This window comes from Natator depressus, chromosome 1 (assembly GCF_965152275.1).
Source record: "Natator depressus isolate rNatDep1 chromosome 1, rNatDep2.hap1, whole genome shotgun sequence".
In the NCBI taxonomy this organism is placed as follows: Eukaryota; Metazoa; Chordata; order Testudines; family Cheloniidae; genus Natator; species Natator depressus.
Genome location: NC_134234.1, coordinates 275,850,856 through 275,873,439, shown reverse-complemented (window position 1 = coordinate 275,873,439; position 22,584 = coordinate 275,850,856). Strand labels below are relative to the sequence as shown.

The 22,584-nt window shown below is 39.9% G+C and overlaps 1 protein-coding gene across 1 annotated transcript in view; it reads left to right on the top strand.

Moving 5' to 3' along the window:
* The window catches only part of PTPRQ (protein tyrosine phosphatase receptor type Q), a 207,080-nt gene that overhangs the window by 35,478 nt on the left and 149,018 nt on the right, over positions 1-22,584 (top strand). The window contains exons 18-22 of the mRNA XM_074941974.1: positions 3,050-3,215; positions 4,996-5,256; positions 16,049-16,209; positions 17,140-17,251; positions 18,015-18,241. Coding sequence (XP_074798075.1) covers positions 3,050-3,215; positions 4,996-5,256; positions 16,049-16,209; positions 17,140-17,251; positions 18,015-18,241 — 927 coding nt within the window. The remainder of the gene's footprint in view (positions 1-3,049; positions 3,216-4,995; positions 5,257-16,048; positions 16,210-17,139; positions 17,252-18,014; positions 18,242-22,584) is intronic.

The window sequence follows — 22,584 nt, the reverse complement described above, 5'->3', positions numbered from 1 at the left end:
CATCTGCCTGGGAAATGAATCTTCTAAAGTCATGCCAGCCACTGAGTCAACTACATCGCTCTACATTACTGCCAAGGTGTTGAGTGAACTGTTTAGCCATTACTCTTTCAAGCTATTTAAAAACCCCTATGATAAAATAATATACTGTAGTTTCATAAATTTAAATTGAACTGTTTGTTATAAGGGAAAGTAATTATTTCAGTAATGTTACAGATAACCAGAAAGAACTTTGGGGCAGGGACCTCATCTTATTTGGTGCCTATACATGACAGGTCCCCAATCCTGACAGGGGCTTGTGTGCACTACTGTAGTATAAATACCAATAAATTAGTAAGAAACATGAATATAAAATGGAAAGAGAAGTAAAAAGGTTAAGACATTTCAAATTCCTTCCACAGCTGTTTAATAAACTCTTTGAAGATAACTGAATTTGCCACTCCAGCATATAAGATAGTGCTCCCCAAACTTATGAATGTTGAGTGCCACTTCAGTAAAATGAACTCAGTCATGGTCCCCCTGAAACCCACCATATGTTATTAAAGGCCTACCTCTCTTAATTTGTACATCTCCCCAAACCCCATGTGTCCATCCTTGCATGGGGGGCACACCCCACCCTTTGGAAATACTGCTATAAAACAGGGTTTTCGTTTCCTCTCTTAGTGTTTGTGAAGCTGCTCTACCACTGGAGGGGGCAGGTGGCTCTGGAGATGGTGCAGACGCGTAGGACCTCAATGCAAATAGCCCTGGGTTCCAGCAAATCTTCCTGAATTTGTGCAGCAGTCTGTGGATCTGTGGTGTTTGAGAGCCAATTCCTCTCTGCTGCTTCTGCAGGTGGTGGTGATCTGGCAAATCCTGTTTTCCCCCACCAACACCACCACCACTTCCTGATAAAACTCTGTGTTGGCCCCATTTGGAATGGATAGGGGTCTGGATCTTAGTTATTTCGTTCTTTAAATAGAGTAATGGAGGGAGGTTAATTGGAGTGAAGCCTTAGTTTTGTAATGATGAAAAGAACATAGACTTGTTTTCTGTTAGTTTCAGTTTCTACACACAAGTATTTTTGCTGCTTCAAATGCCGATTAAAATGGGGCAGAGGATGTACTATTGTTATTATTTGTATTAAGATTGCTCCTAGGATATGTCTACACTGCAGTGTAAGCCCGTGCTTGAGCCCAGGCTCAAAGCTAACCCCCCTTGCATCTACAGTGCAATTGCACTAACCCAGTATTCAGACCAAGGGTCCCAGGATCCTGCGGGCTGGAGGTTCCAAATTTGAGTCATACCAGACCCAGGATCTGAGCCCTATTGCTTTGCAATGTAGCCACAGCCCCACTTGACTCAGGTCCTAGGAGTCATCTGGAAGTACAGTAGAACTTCAGAGTTACGAACACCTCGGGAATGGAGGCTGTTCGTAACTCTGAACAAAATGTTATGGTTGTTCTTTCAAAAGTTTACAACTGAACAGTGACTTAATATAGCTTTGAAACTTTACTATGCAGAAGAAAAATGCTGCTTTTAACCATCTTAATTTAAAGAAGCAAGCACAGAAACAGTTTCCTTACCTTCTTTCCTTATCCCAACAATCTGCAATCCACTCTATTGAAAACAGAAGCCTCCCCCCAACCTCTTGGCAAATGGCAGCAGCTCAGATCAGCGTTACCCCATTGTGTTCTGATCATCCATCTGAAAACACACTGTCAGAGACCCTCCTGAGTTTGCATCAGAGAGCAAACCGATCAAGCCTTTTGCATAGCGAGCTGCTTCCTGATAATGTGCTGGGTGGGCAGTAAAGTTTTCCCAGAGTGCACCATGTTCCTAGGTCTAGAGCAGCCACATTTCGGAGAGGTGGAAGGGGGCACTAGGCTCTCTGGGATAGGGTTACTTTGACTCGGGTCTGTACTGCAGTGTGGATGCCAGAGCCCTAGGTTCGAGCACGGGTCAGAAAATTCTTAACCTAGGGTTAAAATACAATGTAAACGCTCAAGTCCAGGATTCCCTAACATGGGTCAACTAACTCGAGTCCCACTAACACTGGGCTTACATTGCAGTGTAGACATACCCTTAGAGGTCTCAGCTGAGACTAGGGCCTCATAGGGGATATCTACGCTGCACCCTGGGCTTGTGGACTCAGTGTTTCTAAGCCTATGCTTGAGTGTCCTTACTGCATTGTAAACCTGGGTTTACAATTTCTGGTCTTGGGTCTCACAGCTGTGCTAACGCATCCATACTGCACTATGCAGACCTTCAGAGTAGCAGCCGTACTAGTCTGTATTCTGTGCTACAGCTCACTTCATCAGATGCATTTCTCCACCTGTTAGGAGCTCACGAAAGCTTATGCTCAGATAAATTTGTCAGTCTCTAAGGTGCCACAAGCCCTCCTTTTCTTTATGCAGACCTTCTGATTCAGGTCTGCAGCTTGACCTGTGTCCACATTGCAAGATGACAGGGCTTGGACTTGAGTCACAGTGGAATTTGAGCTCTGACCTACCCCTCTAGCCGGGTCCTAGGACTTGGATCCTGAGTCCTTGCTGACTCAAGTCAGACTGATGGGTGGGTGGGTGGGTGGAAAAGGAGCTTGGGCTCAAACCTGAGTCAGAGCTAGGACTTTGTGTGCCATGTGGATGTACCCATTGTGCTAGGCACTGTATAAACACACACTGACAGACTGTCTTGCCCTGAAGCACTTATGAACTAAACTGAGAAGAGTGAGAGAGGAACTAAAAGCACAGAGAAGTGAGGTAACTGCCCAGTGAAGCAGAATAGGTCAGTGGCTGAGCTGGGACTAGAATCCAGGGCTCCTGACTCCCAGCATGGTGCTGGGTCCGCTAGTCCATGCTGTCTCTTTTAATTACCCTAATTTATTACAGATTTTTATGGAAAGTGTTACAAAACTTGTGAACTTTAATATTAATCTCTGAAAAAGATTTTCTGTCTTTGCAATATCTGGCTATTATAATACATTTTCACTATAAGATATTAGCTGACATCTCTGAACCTTACTATTGTGAGATGAAAGAATATGATATTAAAATGTATTTTTCTTCTGTAGCTTTCCTATTGTTTGATAACCAACAGTGAAACACTACGTACAACAACTGTTTATGGCAGCAGAGCTATAGTGAAAAATCTAACCCCTGGAATGGACTACTTGTTTCAATTAAAGACAATTAAAGGCTTGGATTCCAGCATGGCTGTGGAGAAAAAAGTCACCACAAGTGAGAAAACACTTCATAGTTTTTCTTAGTTGGTTCCTTTTAAGGTGGCAAAATAAATATGGATAGTTGTAATGAATATATGTGGTTACAAAAGAATAGTTCGGGTAAAATGAAGGCTATAAGCTACATTCAGCTCCTAGTTGCACTGGTAATCTAGAGGAAGGTCTTCAGTCTAGTACACTGGGTTAAAACTCAAGAGATGTGGGTTCAATTACAGATACAGCAATAAAGGAAGAGATGTAGTTACATGAAGCAACAAACTTCCAGCTCTAGATGTGCGATATCCACTGAGTGTTCCAAGAACAGATCCTAATGCTTTTAATATGATCTTACACTTTACTTTCAATGTTTCTTAAAATTCCTGCAAAATAGAGATACTAAACTGGATGATTGCTCTTGTACAGAGGCTTCAGCATACTCATGAGAAGATACTTTTGTGCTTGACTGTGCTAGAAAGCATGACAAAGTAGACAAATTGTGCTCCAAATGCTCAGCAGGTACAAAAAGTAAACACCAAGTTTAAGAAGTTCCATTGCACTGGCAGTAGTGCTACCAGAGAATAGCATGGAAAGAGTAGGGGATGTTTGGGGAGGAGTCATGGAGAAACAGTTTTACGTCAGATTCTGGAAAAACTAAATCAACCACCAAACTCATACACACATCTCTCAGCCCTTCCCCCCTCTTATTTTGTGGTTTCCTGTGGTTTGTTTGGTCCCAAACTCCTTAACCATTGAGTGATTTAGTGAGGTTGCTCTGCAAGCACAGCGAACCTACTCAGCCAGTTACTCACAGGATAGCCAGCCCCAGGCCTGGCAGATTCTTATTGATGCAAAATGCATCCCAGGCAGAGGGAGTAAGCATCTTCCCGTTTGAGAAGTCCATCTTTGGCCAAATATTTTCATGAGTATCAAGGGTAAATCCAATATGTAGCTGGGCAAAGATTTAACTGTGAATAAACTTCCCCTTGCTCTATAGTAAGCCCTGCCAATTTTCACAGAAAAATGTTGCATAAATTAACAAGATTTCAGGAGTCTGCATGCAAGCTTAATTAACATTTCTGTAATGTACGCCTTTAGGGAAACCTGAAAAGCATTTTCCTTCAAATTGTAACAAGGCACATATGTTAAAGAAAACACTATTAATTATTGGTTATTAATTATTAATTAAAATGAATGTCATTTTAGAAATGCTAATATAAGTGCAAAAAGTCTTTTTTGGGTAACTTTTATCATTGACTCTGGATAGTTTGATGTGTTGATTTTTAAGTGAATATATGAAATATTTAGTGACTAAATTCTTCACTTATAAAATAGTATTGTCCATGATATTTTTGTAAACTTTAAATTTCTGTGAATAGAATCATTAATGTTATTTATGAAGGGCTCAATTCTCATGTCTCTGCAACTGAGTAGCTGTGTTTTTCTAATGAGAGCTCTGCTAGGTCTGGAATCCTGCTCAGTCTGGAATCACATAGACTGCATTATATACATAGGGTGCATATCCACTGTGCTTGCTTCCCAAATCCTGCCTTCTTTCTCCAGGTAGCAGAACTGTACTGGCTATTCTGCATCCGTGACCAGAAAATCTCCTTAAAAGCTTTATATTTCATAATATTAGAAAACCTCAAAACAGTCACATTGAAACTCCATATTTTTGCAGATTGGTATAACTTTTAGTTGAATATGATAAAGTCTACTTAAATTAATTATTTATAATTTATTTTCTTTGTCAGTCTAATATATCTGTCCATCTTATTTATCTTTTTTCTTTAAAAATGTAGAACCAGCTGGGATATGTGGCCTAATGTTAAAAAAGACAAATACTTCCTCTGCCACACTCATGTGGAATCCAACCAGGACCAACTTCACCCATTATACAATAGCTGTATCAAACAGTACATTCAGGAAAGAATATAGTCTTTTGGGAGTGCTGAATGACTACACAGTTACAGGTCTGACTGCTGGCGGCATATATAATTTCACATTACAAAGAGTCAGAGGCCATGTTGAAGGAGCTATCACATTCATTGAAATTGTAACAGGTTTGTACATTTTCTCTCTTTTTCTCTTTATTCTTGCAAGTGGGTAGGCATCACATTCTGGGTATAATTCAGACCAGTGAGGGGTTGTGTGCACCTGCCCTGCAACCTTGTGTGCCTCACAATGCTTTGCTGTTGTAGCTCACAACCTGGGCTGCTCACAAATAGCAAGCAGGTCATACCCTGAGTGTTTGTGTATAGCTACAATACTGATCCAAAGGAGTGCTTGTGGCACCTTAGAGACTAACCAGTTTACTTGAGCATAAGCTCTCATGAGCTACAGCTCACTTCATCGGATGCATAAAGTGTTTTTCCACTGTGAGCTGTAGCTCACGAGAGCTTATGCTCAAATAAATTGGTTAGTCTCTAAGGTGTCACAAGTACTCCTTTTCTTTTTGTGAACACAGACTAACACGGCTGCTACTCTGAATACTGATCCAGCAACTCTGACCCCAGCAGCCTGTTGACAACACACCAGCCACACTCTGGCTTCAAGCAGCCTTGATTACTACCTGCAGGGTGACCTCAACACACTCGCAGTCCTGAATTTCCCACAAAACATGTGTTCTGCACTGTCCAGCCCTCTCCTGGACAGTTTAGATTTTATAGGACCATTGCGCTTGTAGGGGGTCAATATCCAACAGCCTGCTACTTTAAATGGAGTTAAACATGACAGTGGATTAGTTTTGATAAAACAATGAAACAATTTGTAGTTAAATAAAAGAGATTTTAAGCGAGTACAAGGTATTAAAGTCAGAAATGTTTACAAGAGAAATAAAGATAAAACACTTTCTAGTAGCTAAAAGTTAACAAACTAGACTTGGTTCAAGGTAAAATCCTTACCGTGTGTGTGTGTGTGTGTGTGTGAGAGAGAGAGAGAGAGAGAGAATGCCTGGGGTGTTTTTACCCCTCACTTTTATTGTCCAGTCACCCTTCAAAATACATTTTCCTGAGGGTTACCTCTAAATAAAGTTAATTCCAGCTACGAGGAAGGAGACATAGAGTCTCATGGTGAAAAAGATTCCGTGTTGTTGTTTGTTAGAATGCAGATGGATCTATTACTGACCCCCTTCATTGCCAAAGAATGGCCAGTTGACCAGTGATTGCCAATTAACTTGGATGACACCTGGCTAGAGGCATCAGTTGTCCTTTTTCTTTGAGAAACAGGTTTACCCCCTCCCCAGACTTGTCTAGTAAACACATTTCAGTCATAATTTCATCTTAAGTTCATAACTTTACATATAGTGTTGCCACACACATTTCACCATGATATTATTGACCAGTCAGTTATTAGTTTTCAAATGATACCTCACTAAGCATATTTGGTACAAAGATTATTATGATGGTGTGTACGGTGTGAATACAGCGGTGCATTCGGTCACACAAGGTAAATGTCAGTGCACATTTATTCTTGTACAATATTCTTGTATAACTCATTTTAAACAAATAGAATGTAAGCATTGCCGCTCTAGATACTGAGCTTCTGGATGAATTCTGAAATATTTTCATGAGATTTTACAGTACGATATCTGAATAGTGCATACAAAGTAGTTTCCTTTTGTTGTGGTCCCAGCTGTGCCTCATCAATACAGCATTAAAACACATCTGAAGGTACAATATCAGAAAACTACTCAAGTAGAGATAATGCCTTTATTTTGGGTACTATCATTATTTAGGTCCAATCGTGTAAAGACTTTATGCATGAGCTGAATTTCACTGTTTGGGAGTAGTCACGTTGATGTCAATGGGATGTCATTACGTATGAAGTTAAGCAGGTGTGTAAATCTTTGCAGGATTTAGGCCTTTGGTTGTAAACTATTTGGAACAGGGATTGTCTCTTACTATGTATGTACAGCACTTAGCATAATGATGTTTCAATCTTGGTTGAGGCCTTTCGGTTCTACCATAATATAAATAAATAATAATACAAATCTTACCTACACAAGTTTGAACAGGAAAAATATGGTGACATCAAAAGTAAGTCAACCTGTCACTCCTTTCTCTATAGCTAATTTGCATGCAAATATTTTATTGGTTGTAATGACTGTGATATGAGGTAGACTGAACAAATGTCTAGGGTTCTCATTGGTAGATTACTTAATCTGATCATCAGTGCTCTTTAAAGATTCTGTGGCTGCATGCTAAGTTTGGGCATCAGTGTTTGAAAGGCTCTTGTTGTTGAGCACCAAGGTAAGACTGTCAAGGAACTAAGGTAGGAAGGCAGAGGGATCCCTTAAAGCACAGAGACAGTGAGGCTAACAAATCCGACCTGTAGTAATGCCATGAGGGGGAAATATGGAAAAAAAGTCTCATGAGTCTTTTAAAAACAGTTTGTTAATTATAAATTGTTTACTTTTTGAGTGGTGTCACTAGTGGGTAGAGTTAAGGTTGCTTGGGTGCCTTGACCATGCATTTCTTACCTCAACATGTTTGGATTTCTTTAAGTATAACCTTAACTCTGAATTTCCTGGTTTTCAGGTAATTAAAATATCACTGTAATATTTTATACCCCTAAGGTACTGATAGAAACCTTCAACCTTAACTTCATTTTAACATGATTTATTTTATCTGGGAATATATCTGGTAAGCACTGAGTAGGACACAGGAACAGAAAGTGGCTGTACAGTTACAGAAGTATTTTGCAGAGATAATGATATGCTCAGTCATTGTGACTTGAAGAAAACCTGCCACTGAAGGTAAGAAGTTTGTGTGTGTGTATTGAAAGGTGGATAATGGAGGAGTAGATGGGCTGAAGTATTGATACTGCAAAGACCTAATGCACATGCTTAACTTTATGCACTGTGAGAAATCCAATTGGCTTCGGTAAGACTATGTACAGAGTGTAAAGTTAAGCATGTGCATATATGCAGGATTGGGGCCTCAGACAGGTTCTTTAGGGAAAGAGAGAGGAGTGGGGGAGGGAGAGTTTTCTGAACCTGAGTGTTTGGATTTAATTTGAGAGTTAGGTTAATACTAGGGGGACGGAGGTTTTTATTTTAAGCAGTCCAATTGGGGCATCTCTCATTTTAAGCTGAGCTTTAGTAAAAGAAATATTGCACATACCTTATTTAAGAGCTTCCCACATAAATACTCCGAAAATAATGATCTTTAATGTTTCTACAAGAACCTGTCAATTTATCACAGATTGTAGAGAAAGATAATGGCCTCAAAGAGGTTTCCTTAATTCAAATCAGATATATCCACACAAATGAAAAAGAAATGTCCTTTTCGCACTTCAGAACATGCCACTAGACAGGAAGCTGCTGAGTTCATCTGTAAAGATGAAAAAACAAAACAAAAACCCTGGCACTGTGAAAACTGCTTTCATTACATGCTACTGGACTATAATGAGATTTCACAAATCATGATGATTTGATTTTTCCTCTTATGACAATATCATGTGATTTGCATTTATATAGCACTTGTCAGGCAAGGATATCTGAATGCTATTAAGGATAAAATCAAATCAAATTAATTTTTAGTGCTAAAATGGCAGACCCTATATATATATGAACTATATGAACAAATGATAGTTGTGCTAAAATACCAGTTTAATGAAATGGGTTTGGAATTTAGACCCTCCCCCACAAAAAAGCAAATACTCTGTGATTGTTTAGCATCAATAGAAAGGGTAATTCTCCACCCTGGGAGTAATAGCAAAAAGTAGTGACAACAGGCTGAGTCAGAGGGGAGCTGACTGGGGAGAGAAGGCCATGCAGCGTAATACCTGGGTCTGAAGGGCAGAGGGCGAGGTTGGGAAGCAACGTATTGCTGGCGAGGAGGCCATGGCAATGGCTTATAGATAGCCAGGAGTGGCTTACAAACAAAGTTAGGGAGAGTGGTTACAGGCCTTAATGAGACTACATGTGCCAGATAAAAGGATTGGACTCTAGCTGGAGGATTTGCAGGCCAGGGGCATGAGGGCATCGAGGAGAGGGCTGGCCTGGTGTGAGTATCCCTGGCACTAGGCCTAAGGAGCCCCGTCATAAGACTCCTATAGTGGACTGCCCTTAGGAGTAGGGTGACCACCTTTTCAAAATGCAAAAATGGACACATGCAGTGTCCCCTTTCTGTGGCCCTGTCCTCTGCTCTTCTTCTTCCCTCTGAGGCCCCACGCTCTGGCCAGGCCAGAAGTTGGAGCTGGGCAGTGTTAGGAGCTGCTCAGGAAGCCCGGACCTTCCAACTGCGCTGGGAAGGGTGCCAAGGTGCCCGAGAACAGTCTCTGGCCCATGTCCCCACCTCCTGGGGTACGCCGCCCAGGGCAGGTGGAGGGTCCAAGACTCCCCACAGTAGTCTGCACGGCACTTACCACAGCCCAGCTCTGGATTCTGGCCTGACCAGGAGTGGGGCTTTGGGGGGAAACGGAGGAGCAGGGGTGTGGCCTCATGGCCCACCTCACACCCCTCCTCCCCACTGGGAAGAGGCTGGTGGTGTCCCTGAGCCTTGGGCAGGTGTGGAGCAGTGCTGCAGGGAATCCTGGACAAATGCTATCCCAGAATCATTCAGCCTGGGGCCGGGACTTGAACTCTGCATTTCAGGACTGTCACATTCAGTTAGGGACAGGTGGTCACCCTACTTAGGGGCTGAATTGGAGCCTGTTGTGTTGATGATAAGACAGAAATTATTATATTGCCTCTATATAAATCCATGGTACATCCACATCTTGAATACTGCATGCAGATGTGGTCATCCCATCTCAAAAAAGATATATTGGAATTGGAAAAGGTTCAGAAAAGGGCAACAAAATGATTAGGGATATGGAATGGCTGCTGTATGAGAGATTAATAAGACGGACTTTTCAGCTTGGAAAAGAGATGACAAAGAGGGGATATGATTGAGGTCTATAAAATCATGACTGGTGTGGAGAAAGTAAATAAGGAAGTGTTATTTATTCCTTCTCATAACACAAGAACTAGGGGCCACCAAATGAAATTAATAGGCAGCAGGTTTAAAACAAACAAAAGGAAGTATTTTTTCACACAATGCAAAGTCAATCTGTGGAACTCCTTGCCAGAGGATGTTGTGAAGGCTAAGACTATAACAGGGTTCAAAAAAGAACTAGATAAATTCATGGAGAATAGGTCTATCAATGGCTATTAGCCAGGATGGACAGGGATGGTGTCCCTAGCTTCTGTTTGCCAGAAGCTGGGAATGGGTGACAGGACATGGATCACTTGATGATTACCTGTTGTGTTCATTCCCTCTGGGGCACCTGGCACTGGCCCCTGTTGGAAGACAGGATACTGGGCTAGATGGACCTTTGGTCTGACCCAGTATGGCTGTTCTTATTTTCTTATGTTCTTATCATCTTGTGTTTGTCTTTTAAAGCAGTTTTGCCCCACGATAATTGCAATGTTTATTTCTGGCAGCTCTAATACAGCAACCTTTTGTTATTCATCAGCCACTGAGAGTGTTTATGGGAACCCACTGAGGGCTAGTGCCTGAAGGGCCTTGTGCTTGGACCATCTACAACACTTGCCTCTGAGCATGTGGTACTCCAGTACCCTACCACCTGTGGGCTGGTGTACCATAGCACTCACAGTGACTCCCTGAGTGGATCAGTTCTGTTACTTTTTGTAGCTTTTGAAAAATACAAATTTTAATCTGTGATTTGATTTTCTAACACGCTGTGTCCTGATCCTGTACCTTAGGGCCATGCTTAATTTTATGCACTGTGAGTTGTCCCACTGAAGTTAGTAGGTAAAGTTAAGCATATATGAGTTGGATTGGTGCCCATGATAGTCTTCCCTGTTACTGTAATCCAGGCAGAGTTTTTTAAGGAGAGAAGCTCCAGTCCAGACATATTCCTGATTTTTTCCCCCTTGGGTCACCTTTCGTCCTGTGTACTCTTGATTTAATTATGAGCTCTGAATTAACACACTGCAGAGTATCCGTTGCTCTGCATTTCTCAGTTTTCCATGCGCTAATGAAAAGAACATGATTTTCATAAGTGTGTCCATTGTATTTTTTTTCAGTCCAATAAAAAGGAGTACCTTAAAGCTTCATATTGTTTATGTGATAACAGGAAACTATAGAACCTTTCTGGTTTCCCTCTTGTCCAAATCAGGCTTTCCATTTTGCTATTTTTGGTCTTTTTGTGGAAGTCTACTATGTTTTTTACACAACAGGTTGTAATCTCTTTTTTCGTTCTTTACCAGTGGTTTAGAATAATCATTGGGAACGAATCTGATATTAATTTTACTGTAACTGATTCTAATGCAACCATCTGATAAACTTCCGTATGCTGTATTTAAGTGATATTCCATTTTAATTGTTGAGTATTAAAGCACTAAAATCAAACATTTATTGATAAGAATGTGATAAAAGGCAATCATTTGTATTCAGAGGATCAGCTACAAGGCAATCATGTCTCACAGTAATTATTCATCTGACAGCTGATGGCAGGATATATAGTAACTGTCTCATTCTTTATCTCTTTGGCTGTAACAAGCTAGATTGTGATCAGAAAACTGACACAGGAATTTTCACAATTCACAGTTTCAAGGTAGTTCTGATTTATTTGACATACTCCTAATTTTGATTTGATTACTCTTACCTATAATTAATCACTTTTATAATTAATTACTCCTAACTATTTTTTCCATTTGCACAGTAATATATAAATTGTACCAGTTTTTTAGCCAGATATAGTATGATCTGATTGAAGCCTACCAATAGTAAAAGGGGAAGGTAGAAAGCATTTGACAGCCCTGATCCTGCAAACACTTAAGCATGTGTAGCCCAGATACACAAAGGGACTTAGGCATGGCAACTCTGATGCAGTGCCTAACTTTTAGGTGACTTGCCACCCAGTGAAATCCATAGCCTTGAGTTAGAAGGCCTAGGCTCCCTATACAATACATAGGAAGAGTTAGGCACTAAGAGTGGGGTCCACAGAAGACAGCACGTTGATCAGGGAGCAGCCTAAGGGTATGTCTACGCTGCAGTTAGACACCTGCAGCTGGCCTGAGCCAGCAGACTTAGGCTTGCAAGGGGGCCAGGAGGTGGGGGAATGCATTGTTTGAACATCTTGCTGGTGCTTAAGTGTGAGATATGTAACCAGGTGCCTAGACTGAGGCTGCTGTGTGTATGACCACTGGCAAAAACTTAGGCCTGTAGGGATTTTAGGCACTTCCAGGGTTCAGCAGCAGCTAAGCATGGGTTTCGAAGGTCTCAATGATGCCTAAATGTTCATCTTCGGCACCTAATGTGGCAGTTGGATGCCGAAGTCCTTTTGTTTATCTGTCTCATGAGTAACTTTCCACATAAAAGTGGTCTCTTTCAATGCAGTGGAAGTACTCACATGGCTAAAAGCTACTCATGTGCCTAAGGGTTTGCAGAATTGGGGCTTCTGTTTGGAAAAACAATAAGCCAGGTCATCATCCTAACCTAAACCTAAACCTCCTATGGATTAATGTAAAAAAGTCATAGGTCCATAAAAGCTATTAAATACTTTTCTGACTATGTATAGATTGAACCTTACAAGAAACATAACTGGCAAATGGTTATACAGAACAGAAACAGAACTCTGAAAGCACATATGGAATGTATGTTAGTCAGATTTGTTGGCAGAAACTTTCATATAAGTAACAGGGAAAGTAGGCCAGTAGGTTAAGCCAGTGGATAAAAGAGAGGCAAGCAAAGGTGAATTTGTTTTCACAATCTGTAATGATTTTCTGCAATCAGCGTTGATTTTCCTTCAATAAAGGAAAAACAAACAATCAGATAATTCTTCAAGGTATGGACTTATATTGACATATAGGGAGTTATTTATTCAAGGGCAAATCTAGCCCCCTGCTCCATGGCCATGCACAGGTCCTCTGGAGTGTGACCATTGCAGTTTTGTTTTGCAAGGGAAAGGAGAAGAGGCAGGTTGTGTGTATGTGTGGGACAGGGAGGCAGGTGAAGAGTGCGTTCTCTCTGTATGAGGGAGTCTAGGTCATGAGTTCTCTTTACATCAGTGTGCAGGGTGTAGGAGTTTAGGAGGAAAAGACAGGATTTGCCATGCAGTAGATCCTCCTGTCCACCACATTGGTTGGGAGTGTGTAAAATGTCTGCTGAGAAAACTGGAATAGCCTCTGTGAAGTGGCTTTGCAACTACTGCATGACCTGGAAAGGGGAGAGTTCCCCTGTCTGCTGTATGCATCTGCCTGGCATTCAACATGTCTAAACGAGTCAGGCACTGGAGTCTAGATTTGGATCATAGAGCACTGCCACCTACTCCTTATGAATGCAAAACTGCTGTTGAGCTTTACCGCTTTTTCTAAATACCATTAGTGTTTAATATGATTTATTTATCAATTACTGAGATTACTACTAGGGCTACATTTGTAAAGAATGCCTTGGAAGCTTTCAGTTAAGGCAACAACACTTTCATTTTCAAATTTGAATTTTAGGGCTAGATTCCATGCTTTTCTCCTAAGATGCCCAGCCCAGAGTGGAGAGCAAAGATGGCTTCATGCCATCATTGCACCCTTTGGATTCTGGCTGCTGCAATGGCCAAAACTAGCCTTAGGCCACCTCCCCAGGTTGCCTATGGGCTTTGCAGCGGCCCAGAATCTCTGTAGCACTCCGCACCTACTCCTGCCTCACACCCAGCATGCTCTCTATATGGGGGTTTGTGATGGGGACCAGTTAGTCAGCTCAATCTGTGCTGGACACATGACTCATGTACACTACCACAGGGGTGGAAAGGAGCTCTATTGGGGACCATAATCAATCCCCCTGTCTCTAGTGCAACTGATATTAGTAATAAGGAATTTGTGTGGCTCAGTTGAACACATACAGAACTTGCAGGTTCTCTGCATATAGGGTTCCTATTTGGATTTTCACAAAATACAGGGGGAGGTTTTTGTACCAGATATTGCACTTTGATCCAGTGCCTTCTTGGTCATTACAATACAATAAAATCTACAGCTACAGTCTTTCCAAATGCCTTGCTGTTGTAATGAGAATATACATATCATAGGAGTTTGGGACAGTAGATGATGACGACAAAAGACAGGAGATACATGAATAGCAAAAGTGATAGTGTGGGAAAATGGTTGGGAGCTCACTGTCCGTAGCATTTTGACCTCCATTTGGAGAAACTGTGAGGCAAAGGGGAATGGGTAGAAGGTTCTAGATATTGAGCATGGCAGGAACAAAAGAATAGTCTTCAACAGAGGAGAAGAAGGGGAATAGGAACTGAGACAAGGGCAGAATTGACAGAGCACAGGGAAACGGGTAAGGAGAATGAGAGGGGCTGTGATCCTAGTGGACATTGAAGGTTATAAGAGTAATTTTGTGGTGGATGAGGAACCAGTGGAGGTCTTTTGTGACAGGAGTAATGCGATATGTTGGAGTGGGTGATGTGGAATGATGCAGCACTCTGCACAGCATGGAGTTGGGATATGAGCAATACTGGGAGGTCTGGAATGAGCGCTAGGATAGTGGTACATGTGTGAAGGTGCTAGTGAGTGGACTTGCTCTGTGACATATGCAAAGGAGATCTTTCAGTTGAGGATTCTCCAAGATTACAGAATGGAGAGGAGGAGAAATGCAGAGGGATGCACATGGGCAAGAGCACTTCTCTGATCAAGTAGGAGGATGACTCTTTTAATGACCTGCTGAAGAAAACTGACTGATTCAACTTTGAGGCTGAAGGGGGGCAAAGAATGATTTAAATATGAGACAGAGGGAGGAAAAGAAGGAAGGGAGTGAAGGTGAAACAAGATGTCAAGAAGGGAGTAGAGAGGAAGACCCAGGTGTAGTAAAAGAAGAGGGGATGTAGGGAGAAGATACATTTGGATTAAGCATCCAGATTTTGGGGGCTTAACTGAAACAAATAGAACTTCCTGCCATTATTTGGCTCCCCAGTATTTGAGAGATATGAAGAAATATTAACTTTTATGGTAAAAAGCAGAACAAAATGTGAAATATGGCTATTTCAGAGCTCCAGTGACAGTGCTCCTTTTAGGGTTCATTCCAGGAGAGTCATTTAAACAGTCTGATCTTGCAGAGGGAGTAGGTAAATATGTTCTCAGCATATTGCTTCACTATCTATCTATCTATCCATTGTCAGCCTGTGTAAGGTTAAGCCACTTTGCTGGGTAAGCCCTTAGCCCCCAATTCAGCAACACATTTAAACACATGCTTACATTCATCCTTATTCAGGAAGCCATGTAGAACTGGCTTGAATTTAACTTTGAGGTTATTAATGGGACTTAAGCACGCGTATAAAGTTAAGCACATGCTTGCTGAATAGAGATTGGGTGCTGAAACAGGGTCTTAATGATATGCCATTCATATATTTTAACAATGAACTGAGACAAGAAGCTACTTGGTCTCTGGTGATTTTGGGGCATATCCCACTAAAGTCAATAAGAGTTTTGCTTGAGTGAATACTCAAGCTCTTTAATGATTTTAATAAAATGATAGACCCTAATCATGCTATCACTGAATTCAGCAGGTGTTCTGCCATTGACTGCAGTGGGGGCAGTCACCTTATGTGGTGAGTAAACCAGATATAACTCTAGATGGACATCTTTATAGAATCAAAGAAATGTAGGGCTGAAAGGGACCTCAAGAGGTCATCTAGTCCAGCCCCCTGTGCTGAGGCAGGACTAAGTGTATTTAGAACATCCCTGACAGATGTTTGTCTTAAAAACCTTCGATAACAGGGATGGATAATCTTTATGATAGATTGTAACCAGTAATATACTTTTATTATATTAATATTAGCTTTATATTAATATTAGCTTTACATATCGCCTTGTTTCGGTTAATCTGTTCTTAATTTGTAATTTACTTTCAGAACCTGCAAAGCCAGAGGGTCTTAAAGCCTTCAATGTTTCGTCACATTCCTTCTCTCTGAATTGGAGACTACCTTATGGATATGTGGAAAGGTTTCATGTGGATCTTATTCCTGGTCATGGCTTTGTTACTATCCTAGATCTTGGAGGTGGGGAGTATCGGGTATGTGTTTTTATTATAGTATTTGGATGGCCAATTTTTGTTTATGCACTGTGCTGATGGGAAAATTCTTTGCAGAACTGACCAACCATGAAGCTTGCTTCTTTAGCTTTTTAACATAGATGAGAATACAAAAGTACTAATGCCAAATTTGTGAGAGCAAATTTCAACATCTGTGGTTTGTTACCTTAACAACAGTTATAATACTTTTTTTTAACGTCTACTATAAACCTACAGCCAGTCATCCAAGAGTTCATGAATAGTTTAACAAAGGAAGGGCAGAGCTATTGAGTAATACAGGCTCATTAATTGTGTACTTGCCAGGAAGATCTAGCCTTAAATCATTAATGCAGGCAACATTTCCCTGTTAAGCCATCAAAAAGAAATAGGAGCACTTTTTGATTCTACTGTCTGAAAAAATATAATAATAATAATGACATTTCTGGTTCTTTTGCTTTTGTTTTTAATTGGAACTACAGAGACACAGGTATTTTGTGTAAATGCTTACTATTAAGGAGTGTGATGTTTATTTCAAAAGATAAGATAGATAGATGTTGGAAACTTGAAAGTTTTTCAGGGATCTTTATAATATTTTTTTATTTCTTCCCTCAGAAGAGCAGGACTTTCTCATGCTTCACATGCACTTAAATATTACCATGATGGTACCCTATGATAGACAATTTTTTTTTTACAGAATCAGCTGTACCTAACTGTTAGTTTTGTTGTTTTTTAATATTGTATGTTATTCAAGTCTTGTAGTGGGTAACTTAAATACAATTACAAAATGCTATATTGCAGCAAACATAAGTGATGTAGTGTTTTTATTGCTGTAATGTATATTATGTCATGTCACCTTATATAATGTTTAAAACTGTATTTTCTGTTTGTACTTATCTTGGCAAAAGACTTATATGGATTAATTTGATATTTTAGGCTGATTTTTCTAGCGTTACTCCTGGAACAACATATAATGTGACAGTTTCTTCAGTTTCTTCTTCAGCATACAGTTCACCAGTCAGTAGAACAGTGACAACTAATGTAACCTGTGAGTTAATTATGACTTATCAAATTTTGCACATTCCTGGTAAATAATTGCTTGATTTACTGCTTAAAATATGTACAATATTTCTTTATAGGTTACAATCAGTAATGAGTTTGAACCTGGTAGTGCTATTTTTGCATGAAAATATTAGACAGTTATTTGTTGTCTTTAAACCATCATCATATATATCTGCTGAGTGGTCTAGAAGAAAATTGAAGTTCCTCTAAAAATTGTTTTTAAGGAGAATCTGGTTATGATTGAAAGTTTTATTAATCCTAATGGATAGTTATGGAAGTGTTTGCTCTTATTTGTATATTATGTATTTTACACATTTCAAACTAGACATACAGACATCTTCATTTAATATGATTTCTTTAAAAAAGTATACCAGTTGCAAACACATTTTCTGAAACAGTGGCACAGATTTCTATGTAGTTTTAGGTGAAGAATCCTGAAACTGAGCAAGCTATAAAAATATCTCTTAAAACTGGCAAAATATCTGGCATCAAACTCTATTTTGTCTGAGAAGATTTTGAGCATTCCATTTTTTACATTCTTATAAAAGAATGTTCCTGGTGTTCCAAAAAAGCATTTAATCAGCTTTTGAAACAATGTTCGAGGGAGAAAAAAGCTTCATATTTACGAGCATATTAGTCTTTAGGCACTTCAGAAGTCTATGCTGAAAAATGGTTTATTTGTATGCATTAACTGTGAAGATATATGAATTGTTATCTGATCATTTAGTTCAAGAATGTTCTTTTTGCAGATCCAGGACCCCCAGTGTTCCTTGCCGGTGAAAAAGTAGGATCTGCAGGAATTCTGCTCTCTTGGAATGTACCGCCACATCCAAATGGGAGGATTGTATCCTATATTGTTAAATATAAGGAGGTCTGCCCATGGATGCAAACAACTTATACCCAAGTAACAACAAAACCAGATAGTTTGGAAGTTCTTCTCACCAATCTTAACCCTGGAACAACTTATGAAATTAAGGTAACGATATTAATGACATAGCTTTTGTACTTTAAATTCTGGGTGTTTTGTACAGTATCTGAGATTAAAGTAAAATAATATGAAACTATTTTAGGCACGTATAGTACTCTCCTAACCAGCCTACTAATTACTTGTTAAGTTGTGTAGTAAAACACACTGCCCAGTTCTTTTTATTTACTACAGTACTTCTCTTTAATTAAAATAATTTTCATCTCAAAGTGCACTAAAATGTGATTTCTTCTTTTAATGTCCTGTTTGACATAACATATTATGTGGCACAGTAACTCAGAGGCAAATTTTCAAAAGTATCTAAGTGACTTGGGAAAAGAGCTGTGTGGAGGACAGAAATTCTGTTTTGTAAGGATTTTGAGGTTTAAAAATCTGGCTTTGTTCTGAATCAGAACAACCCCCAAAACTTGTGAATTCTCCACAGAGGAAAATTAAAAATAAAAGTTGTTTTGGGTTGTTGAAAATGTTTTGTTTTGACAAAAATCAAAACACATACTTTCAATTTTTACTTTAAAAATTATATTATGATAAATATAAAATGTACATAATACAAAATAAAATATTTCAAAATGAAAAATTGAAATGCTTCCTTCTGAAAATGTTGTAATATGACATTGTTGGCACTTGTTTTTTTCCGGTTGTCTTTCAAAACAATATTCTGGCAAAATTGACCTGATGGAATATGGCTCTGTCAAAATTTCTCTTACAGAGAGAAGTCCCATTTTCAAAAGTGACTTAGGCACTGAATTTCACTGGGACTCAGGCTCCTAAGTTTGTTGGGTTCTTTTGAAAACTTTACTCCAATTTCTTTCAGCCATAATGATTTACTTCGTGATATATTCCAAAATGGAAGTTAACTTCATTACTCTTCCATTTCCTTGCTGTTAAAATTGTGTGCTTGCTTTCTGAATTTGTGCTGATAATCAATAAATGCATTTCCATAGGTACAGTATAAGCAGGCTGAGTGTATTGAGATCAGGCATTCTTTTGATTTTGATATATATTTTCAAAAAATCTTCTTTAACATCTGAATAATGAATGACTAGAGGTGAAATGACCAGAAATTATATACAATTCCCTTGCCAACATTTGTGGCAAGAGGAAAATGCTCATTTTTGTGAGGACCTAGGCACGACGCTTTTTTGAGAGAATGAGAAGTTAGACTTGTATGCCTCCATGTGCTGCAATTTCATGCAGCCCAAGGGCTGTATAAAAATCATATAATTTCAGGTTGTGAGTAATACAGTGCACAAATTTCCTTTCAGAATTTGTACTCGCACATTATACAGTAAAAAATTGAAATATGGCTTATTTAATTATGCCTAGCATTGTGTGAAAGCTCCTTGTTGTGAATCTTAGTACTGATGACGATATGGATAAAAGTCAGTCTATGTGTGGCTACAGAAAAGTATACCCTTTGATCTCTAACTCTCCCTCAGCTGTAAAGCAAAAGTTTAGCTATTAATAGAGAATATACCAGGGAAAACTGCCCTGACAAAGTTGAGCAGGTAGGGGTAGAGTTTCAATATAAAATTCCAAATAGCATAATAATTTTAGTCTGTTCTATTCATTATAATTATTACAATTCTTGCACATTTCATTTCCTACTTCCTACATGTATCTTTCCTAAGAAAATTGTGAAATGCTATTCCCCCCCCCCACCCCCCCGAGCTTTAATGGTCCTATCTTCTACTTCAGTGGTTCTCAATCTTTTTGGGCTCAGGACCCATTTGTAAATGTTTACAGCTTGTTGTGACCCAGTAAATTGTCTGGGGGTGGAGGCTTTTGCGTGGTTTCGGTCAGATCCTCCCCCCGCAGGGGGCTTGGATCCTGCCCGGTACTCACCCCACAGTGGTGGCTCCTGCAGCTCCTGTGCTGTGGGGCTGGCTGGATTTGGCTTTTTGCTCCCGGCGTTGCAACCTCCGGGGTGGCAGTGCTGCTCAAGTTTGGCCCTGCCCCCATGATGGGACCAAATTTGTGTGATTGGAGTTGTGACCTGGCTCATGGGGTTGCAGAGCCACTCACTCAAATTTGGCCTACCCGTACTCCCATCATCATGACGGCTGGGCTATACCTGAGTGGTGCTGGGACCAGAGGTTGCAGTGCCTGGAGCAGAGAGGTGAACCCAGCCAACCCTGTGGGACAGGAGCCACAGGAACTGCCACATGACTCTTTGAAACATTCTAGTGACCCAATTTCGGGTCCTGACCCATGGGTTGAGAAACTCTGGTCTACTTTACGGGTCAAATTTTGCCCTCTTATGCATGTGGGCAGTTCCCATGGACATTGTGAGTTCCCTAGATGTTCATCTGATAACAGCATTTGATTCGTTATACTTGCATGTTGCTCGTTAAAGTGAGCTGTGGGTCTCCAACTGCAACTGTGTAGTGGGGCCCACAACACTGACTCTTTTTCCATACTCTGGTAAAATGGCAGTGACTAGTTGATGGTCACACCCTTTCTAAAGGCCATTAGATCTTTGATAGGTTACTGATGGGTCTTCTGAATGACTGACCCACTAGCAGCCTCACAAACTAAAGGGCCAACCATGTGGGGGAATTTCCACTTTCTCACTTATGTGGCCAACTAGATGTTTTACTCACCCTCCTCCTCTTAATTGATATGGTGTGATTCAGGTGATTTGGTTCATTGTAGGGTCTGTCATGTCATTTACGAGCAAGTTCTCAAGTCACCTGTGTGTAAATTATTTTATGATTTCCTTGTACATGGTTTTGTCCCCTTACTGAATTTCTCTTTGTTACTGCAGTGTGGGCAGTTTAATGGAATTGCTGCTATGTTACGCAGCTGTATTTATGTTTTCTTTTCTTTTTCAATAGGATGGGTCTTAATTTTCTTTTTCTTTTCTTTTTCTTTTTTTTTAACCTGTAAAAGAAAACTTTTTTAGGCAATGGAAGTCAAATTAATATCTAGTAGACAAATAAATTAGGAGGCACAGGATCTTACAATTGTTATACCAAATCAGACCAATGGCTGATTGGTGTGTTTCTCTAGTTATTTATACGTTATCATGGTATATGAGCAACCATCATTGTTGTATCTTGGTTCTGACAATGGCCAATATTGGACGGTGTAAAACAGTCATAATGGATAATTAGAGAATAATATGCCTACAGGAAAGTTTCTTTCTAGAACTTAGTAGTTATCTTATGTCTCAAAGCATAAGGATAAATAATATCCCTTATAAATGTTCATCCTAACTAGTTTAACTAGGGATGATAACTATGTGATTCCCATAGGAGTCTAATCCTTTGATGCTCTTTTCTATAATATCTTATGGCAATGAGTTCCACCTCTTCACTATGCATTGTGTATACATTTACTTGTACACATCAGTTTTTAATTTGTTGTCTTTCAAGTTAATTGGATGTCCCGTTTTTTTTGTATAAAGAAACAGAATATAGAGGTGTGCATAGCTGACCTCTTTACTATTCAAAATGTTATATACTTCTGTCATAGCATCTCAGTTGTTTTCTCTCTAAACTAAAAATGCTAATCTTTTTACTCTCTCCTCATATGGAAGTCTTTCCATGCCTCTAATTGTATTTAGTGTCCTTCCTGGACCCTTTTTATTTCTGCTATACCCTTTTTGACATGAGGTGACCAAAACTGAACACAGTATTTAAGGTGAGTACATACCATCCATTTATATAACAACATTATATGTTCAGTAGTGTTCTCTTTCCCTGTCTTAATATAGCCTATTGTCTACCCACCTGCCCAGCTATCCACAAAGGTGCCTAGATAATTTTCCTGAGTTGTTACAGTTAATCTAGAACCCATCAATATATAGGAGCTGTTCAAATAGTCCTTTCCACTGTGCATTACTGCACATTTACTCTCTGCCCTTTCTTTGCCATAGCTTTGCCAAGCTCTTTCAGATTTTTCTGACATTCCTCACAAGCCTGTTTAGTCATGACAAGTCTATAGAATTTTTTCCCTGTCTATCCTGGATGCTTCTTCCACAGACTTTACGATTCTGACCCCCTGCACTCTCGCAGGCATCCTCTTAGCACCCTTACAAAGACTGTGATGCATTGTCGTCTGCCACACAAAGGGACGCAATCTGCAGTATTGTCACCACGTATGCATACACACAAACACTCTGGCCCTCACCAGAGTACTCTCTACCTCCATTTCTCCTTTCACACAGTTTGCCACTCTCACCCCTGCTGTGAAGATTTTAGAAGATGTTAAGTTGCCCTATTCATTAATTCTCTTAAATCCAGATAATAAGTGTTTATTTTTATCAAACTCTTTTGTTCCTTGTTCTCTGTATGTGAAACTGACCCTTGTGCAGAGGACCAACACAAAGT